Source organism: Suillus fuscotomentosus (assembly GCF_016647785.1).
Source record: "Suillus fuscotomentosus strain FC203 chromosome Unknown F5891scaffold_33, whole genome shotgun sequence".
NCBI lineage: Eukaryota > Fungi > Basidiomycota > Agaricomycetes > Boletales > Suillaceae > Suillus > Suillus fuscotomentosus.
This window is the reverse complement of record NW_024539545.1, coordinates 300,535-309,297: the sequence shown is the minus strand read 5'-3', so window position 1 is coordinate 309,297 and position 8,763 is coordinate 300,535. Positions and strand designations below refer to the sequence as shown.

Below are 8,763 nucleotides of genomic sequence, written 5' to 3'. Positions count from 1 at the left end.
AATCGCATTCTACAGCGCCTAGAGAACGTAGGCGCAACCGTATCCGCATCAAAGTTTGTTCTAGCCGCGCCTATGGCAATCATCGTCGGACACAAATGCACGTTTGAAGGGCGCGTACCAGAAGAATCCAAGGTACAGAAGATTCGCGACTGGCCAGAACCGACCAATCAGTCGCAAGTGCGCGGATTTTTAGGAACTTGCGGTGTCCTGCGCATATTCATTCGCGATTTCTCGCGCATCGCGCGCCCGCTAGTTAACCTCACCAGGAAAGACGCGCCATTTATATTTGGCCCTGAACAGCGCGAAGCCATGCAGACCCTCAAGGACTCAATTCTAGAATCGCCCGCGCTAAGGCGCATCGACTATGATAGCGAGCGCGAAGTCATCCTAGCAGTCGATACTTCCAATATCGCTGTAGGATTTATCTTGCTGCAGATAGGCGAAGACGGAAAACGCTATCCAAATCGATTTGGCTCAATCGCGCTAAACGACGTGGAAAGGCGCTACTCTCAAGCGAAACTAGAACTCTTTGGACTCTTCCGCGCGTTGCGCGCGGTGCGCGTATACATCTTCGGGGTAAAGAATCTGACGGTGGAGGTAGACGCGAAGTATATCAAAGGTATGATCAATAATCCGGACTTGCAGCCTAACGCGACCATCAACCGATGGATCGCGGGTATCCTTTTATTTTCATTCAAACTCGTTCATGTATCCGCGCAAAAGCATAAAGGGGTCGATGGTCTCTCAAGGAGACCAGTCGCTGAGGACGATCCCATAGAGGACGATAATCATGAGGATTGGATTGATCGCGCATACTCGTTCGCTATCGCGCTTCTAAACGATCGCACGCATCGTATAGCTGGTGGTTCGGGTGACATACGCCACGAAGCGCATCGCACATGTTTCATCTCGCAGAGCGCGCGCGTACCAGCGTTGCGCGTATATTTTGATGTCGCACAGACTGAAGAACCAGAACCAGATATTCCGCGCTCGGACGCGGCGCGCGCGCAAGACGCGCTGATGACCACTATAGAACAGTTTCTTACCACGCGTGAAAGACCCACTGACGTTTCAGATGAAGAATTCGAGAAGTTCGTGAACAACGCGGCGCGTTATTTCGTTCTGGAAGGCAACCTATGGCGCAGAGCATCGCACGGCAAACACCAACTAGTGTTACCTCCAAACAAGCGCTATCGCGTTCTCAAGGAGGCGCATGACGACCTAGGGCACAAGGGTATCTATACCGTCAGCGCGCGCCTACGGCTACGCTTTTGGTGGCCGCGCATCATCGAAGACATCAAATGGTATGGACAAACGTGTCACGAATGCCAAGTTCGCCAAACGAGGAGGCTGCATATTCCTCCAATCGTCCCCATACCAGGAGGTCTATTTCGCAAAGCGCACATCGACACGATGAAGATGCCCAGGGCGGGCGGATATGAATACCTCGTGCAAGCGCGATGCGCGCTAACGTCGTATCCGGAATGGCGCATGCTGCGCAAAGAAAATACTAACGCGCTAACCGCTTTTATTTTCGAGGAGCTCTTGTGTAGGTGGGGCCCGATCACAGAAATAGTGACGGACAATGCGCCCGCATATAGGCTCGCAGTAGACGAACTCGCGCGCAAATACGGGATTCACCCGATCCGCATCTCGCCATATAATTCTCAGGCAAACGGTATAGTCGAAAGACGACACCGTGATGTCCGGGAGGCCATCATTAAAAGCTGCGACGGAGATGATTCTCGCTGGTATCAGGTAGTTCATTCAGTTTTCTGGGCCGAGCGCGTCACCATTCATAAAGCGACGGGTTTATCGCCCTATTTCATGATGCATGGCGTCGAGCCAATATTTCCCTTTGATCTTGCAGAAGCGACGTTCCTCGCGCCTTTACCAAGCCGAGGCGCGTTCACCACTACTGATCTTATAGCATGGCGCGCGCGCCAATTGCAGAAGCGCGTAGAAGATATTAACGCGATTAGGGATAAAGTAGTCGCGGCGCGCTACAAGTCCATACGCGATTTTGAGAGACGCTTCCGCGCGTCTATCAAATCGCACGACTTCGAACCCGGCGCTTTAGTGTTGGTACGCAACTCGAAAGTCGAATACGAGCTGAGCAAGAAGACGAAGCCACGCTATTTGGGACCTATGATCGTAGTGCGTCGCACGAAGGGAGGCTCATATATGTTGGCCGAGTTGGACGGCGCAATCTCAAAACTTCGCTTCGCCGCATTTCGCGTCATTCCTTACTACCCGCGTAGCGAGGAGCGCGTATCGGTAACCCAAATGACTGGAGTAGACGACGAGAGCATCGACGAACTAGAAGCGTATGAAACCGTAGAACCCGATGAAGACGAGCCCGAGCGCGCGCAAGACGGTTAGCGCGCGCGACCATATTCCGCACGCCCGCGCATCACTGAATCATATTCGCGCGAACGCGCGCCCCTCAAAAACATAAAAACAAAAACACCAGATAATACGAAGAACACAAAAATATTCCATTAAGTACATACTCTCAGTTTTACCCCGGGTTTCGTCCGGTGATATCTCTCATATCATTTGTTCATATAACGCGCATTGCCTGCACATAAACCCCACAGACTCTAGAATATAACCAACGCACTAAGAAACACGCTAATACCCCGCAAGTACATACTGATCACTACCTTAATTGTATAGCGCGCGCATAATCACCTCATTAGACTTTCACTTTCTAACACGCGCGCGGCGCCGCGCACCCTTTTTTTTCTCTAACTTTCATTCAAGCGCGCGCGCGTCATCGTTTCGACGCGCGCGGCGCAACACGGCAGGAATAGATGATGGAAGGCGCGCGAAGAAGACAAGACGGGCGCGCACCCCGCAGAAAATTCAGTAAAGTCCATTGCATTACCTTGATCTCGTTGCGCGCTTGTCATTTACTTACATACTTATCATTTTAATTTCTTAAGCCCAGTGAATCAGATAAGGACATGGACATGGACATGGCAACACAGGATACATTGTACAGGCGCATTGGCGCTCAAAAAGGAGTACACAGGCGCATTGGCGCTTAGGAGACAAGAAAAACAAAAGAGAAGTGCATCTACTTAAGGGAGTCGTTGATCTGCCTCTCCAGTTCAGCCCAAGCGTTAGACATAGCGAAAAACTTGTTGGAATAGTTGAGGAGGTCCGCCTGTTGGGCGCGCGCATACTGGCGCATCTGGAGAGTGGAAGTGCGCAAGTGCGCATTTTCCTCCTTCAAACGCGCGGCTTCGGCGCGCGCCTCCTTCAACTCCACCGCTGGATCCTTGAACTTGTCCTTTCCCTTAGGCGCAGAACCAGACGCCAAAGGACCAACGGCGCGCACTGGAATATCGCGCGAGGCGCGCACGACCTTCTCCTCCACAGAGCGCTCCCCAACAATCTCCACATCCATCTCCGACTCCTCGGATTCTTCTTCATCCTCAACCGCAATAGAGGAAGCGGTTTCCTTTGCAGACTCTGCGATAGGGCGCTTGGGCATTGGTTTGCGCGGGCGCGCCTTAGGCGCATCAGTAAGGTTGCGCTTAGCTAATCCACAGCAGTCAGTGGCGCGCGCCAATGAAAGACAATAGGCGCGACTTACAGAAAGTGCAAGCGCGCTTGGAAACATCACAAGGAGGGCACCGTCGACCAGGCGCGCCTCCACAGTCAATGTCCTTGGCAATGCAGGCGCCACAGCGCCGCGCCTTGGTCACAGACATGCGCCCAACACGCGGCTAGCGCAACCAAACGCGTTAATAGAGAGGCGCGCCAACAGGAAATAGAGAGGCGCACCTTTTTGCTGGCATCAGTACCAGACGCGTCAGTGGCGCGCGCATCGACTTCGGACGCGCCAGTGGCGCGCGCAGCTTGCATGGGAGGCGCCTGAGGAACTGACGCAATCGCCTTCGCCTTCCAATCTTTCACAACCGCCTCAATCTCCTTGCAACTCTTCCGCCCCTGCTTCAACAACTCCGCGCTCTTATCATCCATCTCCAGCGCCACCGCTAACACACCCGCGCGCGTGGAACAGCCGTTCAAGGTTGTCTAGAAATCTTAGGCTACAATAGATCTAGACATGTAAGCGCACTCACCAGCACAGAATACCACTCGCGCAACCACATCTCCTGATCCTCGAGGAGTTCCGCCTTGAGTTCAGGCGCGGACATCACGCATCCTTCCAGGGAAATGAGGATGGAGGCCCAAGCGGCCAAGAGGCGGTCGGTATCGGATTCCGCGCTAGCGTCGTGCATAGGCGCGTCCTCAGGAAGCCCTTGCGCCACTGGAACAGGCTCAGGGGAAGGAGTAGAGTTCAGCATAGCAACGTTGAAAGTAGGCATGATGAAAAACTGATAACAAAGAAGTCAAGAGATCGCGAGAACGCGTCCATCTTCTTATCAACATCTCCTCCGATTACATCATCGATGCTCGCGATCATCAAAGGACGGCCCTACTCTCGCGATCACCTGATCCCTGTCTATCACCACCTCTCTAAGTCCAAGATCCTGCGTTATAGCACTGAGTGGGGACACTCAGAATGTAAGTCCCCAGGAGATGTAGAGACTCGCGCGTCTCAATGACGAATATCCGGCCTTTAACCATACATTCCTATACATTACAGCTCTACTCCTAAGGACCAGTCTCGCGCGCACTCGCGCGCGCCTTATCCGAACTCGCGCGCACTTACGCGCGCCTTACCTACGCACGCGCTATGCGCGCTTCGCGCGCGCGTTCGCGCGCCTCCTCATAGGTCTTCGCGCTATCGTCCGTCCATCCGTCCCATGTCCTTACTGATTCGCTGGTGCGTTATTTCTATCTTATCCATTGAACTAATAAAATCTTCGGTCCGACATCCGCGCTACTTATGGAAAGTTTATTTAAACTTAGTTATAATTAGAGTTGATATGGTTACTCGGTTCGGGAGCGCGCTCGGAAGCGCGCCTTCTCCATTCTTAAATACAGAAGGGTTTCCTTTAGTTCTGGTACTTACTTTTCCCTTATCTTTGTAGACTGGAAAGTGAATAGATCACCTCCCCACTTGTTATCTGATCATATCCTCCTGTCAATCCTCCACCTTTGCACTCACTCCTCAGTAAGATCTTGCCTCTAACGCTTTAGGCGCGCCTTCGCTTCGCGCGCGCGCATTCTCGGACCTCCCGCTCACGCGCGCATCTCGCGCGCCTTCGCCTCGCGCACGCGCGCCTTCGCGCGCGTTATCTTCTCGCGCCTATTAGCGCCCGCCTAGCTCACAAGAGTTTCCCTCCACTTTATTTCGAGGAACTTCTCTCAGTAGTTGTCCTTTGGGTCGAGTCGTTGTCTCGTATCCCGGTCTTGCTGTTGAGCACCCCTTTTGTTTTAAGTGTTTTCACGTATAGTCAAGATTCCTCATCTACATCGGACTCAGGAAAATAAACAAAGCTACTGCATGATGCTCCGATGACGCCTCCTGGAGGCCTATCTTTGCTGCAGTAGCCTACCAATCTAGTGCACCTCCTGGAGGCTTCCCAAACCGGCGGATTGAACTGGAAGAAACAAAAACACAAATGTACCTTGAATCTCCAGCCGCACAGTGTCAGTGGAAGAAGAAAGAAGGGAAGGTTTTCAGAGCTCTGGCTTACATCAGCCTTCCTGGTTGCAGAAACAAGATTTGGACCTTTACATCACTTGAAATTTAAACACTTACAGGGGACACACCCGGCTTCAGTTAGCCAGCTTCCTTGATCGATCTTTTGGTGACTCAGAGTTGACGGTGACACTCAGGTCTCTCAGAGAAGATGTCTGATAGCCACAACTCCATAGACACGATAGGGAATAAATATTCACAGCAGGTTTGAGCGCAGAATTGAGCTTTTGCGACATAGTAGATGGTACTTGATTGTGATTGTAGAAAGAAAGCTGTATACAGTTTAGTGATGTTTATTATTGTTTATTATTGGCAGAAAATCCCACACACATTCTCACATGCCATATGACCTTGCAAGCAAGGTGATTATAAAGTAATTGTTGAGGGAGTGAAACAAAAAATATTTCCAACTCAGTGGAGTGTGATATATATATATGACGTATTGTTGTATATAGGAAAGGTCTTATGGCCAAGTGGTTAATGCTGCTTGAAGTTGTGTGTAATAGTCACATGATCTAACTCACAGTTCAAAAGTCATGAGTTCAAATCCTGCCAGATGCAATGATTATTTTCTTCAGTTTTCACCAAACTGTCTGAAATATCTGACCCCAGACATTAAAAAAAAACACGGAAAAAACAGAATATAATTCGGTGAATTTTTGATGTATGATGGGGATCAACTGATATTCAACCTGTCTACGTCGTAGTTTGAAGCACGACGGAGCTCGCGCAAAATTTTCGTGCATATTACTGTGCGGTTCTCCGTTGTGCATCACTTTCATTTTCTCATTTTCAGTTACGGATATCATACACTACATTGCATGAGGTATACAGGAATAAGCTGTACATGTATACAAAGCCTCAAGTAAAGAATGAATAAATATTTGGGCCACTAGATCTGCACAAGAATTTTTGAGAAATACTTCTTCACCCCTTCCGTACCATGAACTATCGCCCCAACCACTCCGTCTGGCCGTATCACAAACACCTTCGTCTGACCAGCTTCCATGAGGTAAGCCGAATAAGCATGGCCCTCCTGATCAACGAGAACGAGATCAGCAGGAGATACGACAGACGTTACTGATGCCGATGATGGCAGAACGACTGCCGATCGTACGACACTTTTGTCGTATGTCTCCAGTGCACCCAAGATCGGGGTAGCATCAGCGAGACTCGGCGCAAATACAAGGATTGTGTGGTACCAGGGTCTGTACAAACTAAAAAGCGTAGTCGCGCCAGGCTCTGCGCGCCCCACCTGCAGCATATTGGGTGCATCAGGTGCCCTGTCCCCGGCCTCCAGATGCCCTTCGTCAAGCACTCCGTATGCGTTGATTGGTTTCTCGACTGAAGTCACAAATTCATCGAGTACGATGGTGCTGAATCGGCAGTTGATGCCGAGCATGAACAGGATTGAATTTCGTCCGATCTGCGGCTCTTTAGATGCCATCGTCTTGTCGAGAATCGAGGTGGTCACGCCGAGCATCTCGGAGATCACAGGCAGACGCTCGGCGCTGTATGTCTCGAGAAGAGATTTGTCGGCGAGCCCTTTCTGGACGAGCGCAAGCTTCCATCCTAGATTGAACTGGTGTAGGGTGCGGTCAGTTGCAACACACATGCTGCATCTACCCGACTCACTGCATCTTGTACGCCTGAATTGAGTCCCTGTTCGTAGACAAATGAGCAAGTGTCAGCAATAATCGGATCAACCATACCTGACCACCCGTTGGGCTATGGACGCTTGGATATGTGTTAGTGGTAGTTTACGAAGAAGCATTCAAATATAGCATACTGAGCAGCATCTATGATGACATGCATGAGCATAGCCATGCACATCTCGAACGGAACCACATACCGCCTGCAACGAACACTCGACCCTCGCTAAACTTATTCACCATCCGGATATTAGGCCTGGAACAAACCGATAAACATGCATCAACACAGCCAGGAACACAAAACGCACTTGAAGTAGCTCATCCAAACCAGCTTGTTGAATGAAATCTCCGTTGGCATTAACGACGTGATGGTCTCGAAAACGAGCTTTTCGCTCTCGGCGATCTTAGTCAAATCTAGTTCATGGCCAAAGAGGAAAAATTGCCAGCCGTCATCGCCAATTTCGTCTGCTGGGCGCAATGAGAGGCTGCATATAGTCAATATACATGTCTCCAAGCTCAACTGAACATACCCTTGTTCTTTCCAGTTTCCAAATCGGTGCCAATACTTCAAGACTACAATAGAAGAGCTTTCCATGAGATATGCAGAAAATGGACGTACCAGTCTATCGAGGCCAACGCCCGTCAAGCGGATATCTCCTGTCACAGCATGGGCATCGTCTCTAGTCTCGCCCAAAAATGTGAGACCAAGTTGCTTGCGCACGATGCCTGCAAAGCCACTTTCGGTCTCGTGCATCCCAACAGATTTAGCTGCGTCTCACTTTGAGCACCATCAGCGCCGATGATCCACTTAGTATCAAAAGTCTCTGATATGCCATTCTTTGCTAGAACAGCAGTGACTCCCTCATCGGACTGCTCGAACGAGCGGAGTTCGGTGCCCATCTCGACGGAACAAGAGAATTTCTCTAGGTGGCGTCGCAGAATGACATCTAGGAGTTGTTGACCCATCGCTCTGTGGCCGTTCTAAAAAAACCGAGTCAGCATGAAGGTTTGATCAGGCGACCGTGTTGCACACGAATGGTATTGCTGGAGTAGGTTCGACATGCGGGACCAGCACTGCGTCTTCCAGACTTTCCAACGTTCCGGGCTTGTAAAAACGGATGGGAGGGGCTGGTTTTGCCAGACTAATGACTTCTGAAACGCCCAGGAAGTTGTAGAGTTCGCGGGAACGTGGCTACATAGAGCATGCCTTCAGTGAGACCGGCAATGTGACAAGTGGATGTGCGACAAACCCATATTCCAGTACCACGCTGTCCGATGCGAGGATGGGGGTCTTTATCGATGATGCGAACTGAGATACCATTTTGGAGGAGCGTCAACGCTGCTACCAGACCCACTGGCCCAGCGCCAACCTAACAAGGAATTCAGCTGAGATGTAAACATGTGTCATAGGTCGTCACTTACAACTAGTACGGGGGGATGAGCAGTATTCATGGATAACACTAACACTGACAGGAGGATTAGTTGGTT

General features: G+C 50.6%; 1 protein-coding gene across 1 annotated transcript; it reads right to left on the bottom strand.

Annotated features, from left to right (window-relative positions):
* Positions 1 to 6,515: 6,515 nt before the first annotated feature.
* Positions 6,516 to 8,727, bottom strand: F5891DRAFT_981140 (FAD binding domain-containing protein; the record flags this gene model as incomplete). The annotated part of the gene is made up of 12 exons (XM_041377082.1): positions 6,516 to 7,205; positions 7,259 to 7,285; positions 7,336 to 7,351; positions 7,413 to 7,422; positions 7,476 to 7,531; positions 7,584 to 7,760; positions 7,806 to 7,840; positions 7,895 to 8,001; positions 8,055 to 8,256; positions 8,309 to 8,467; positions 8,526 to 8,645; positions 8,698 to 8,727. 12 exons carry the CDS (start codon positions 8,725 to 8,727, stop codon positions 6,516 to 6,518), a joined length of 1,629 nt encoding a protein of 542 aa, XP_041224946.1.
* Positions 8,728 to 8,763: the final 36 nt, after the last annotated feature.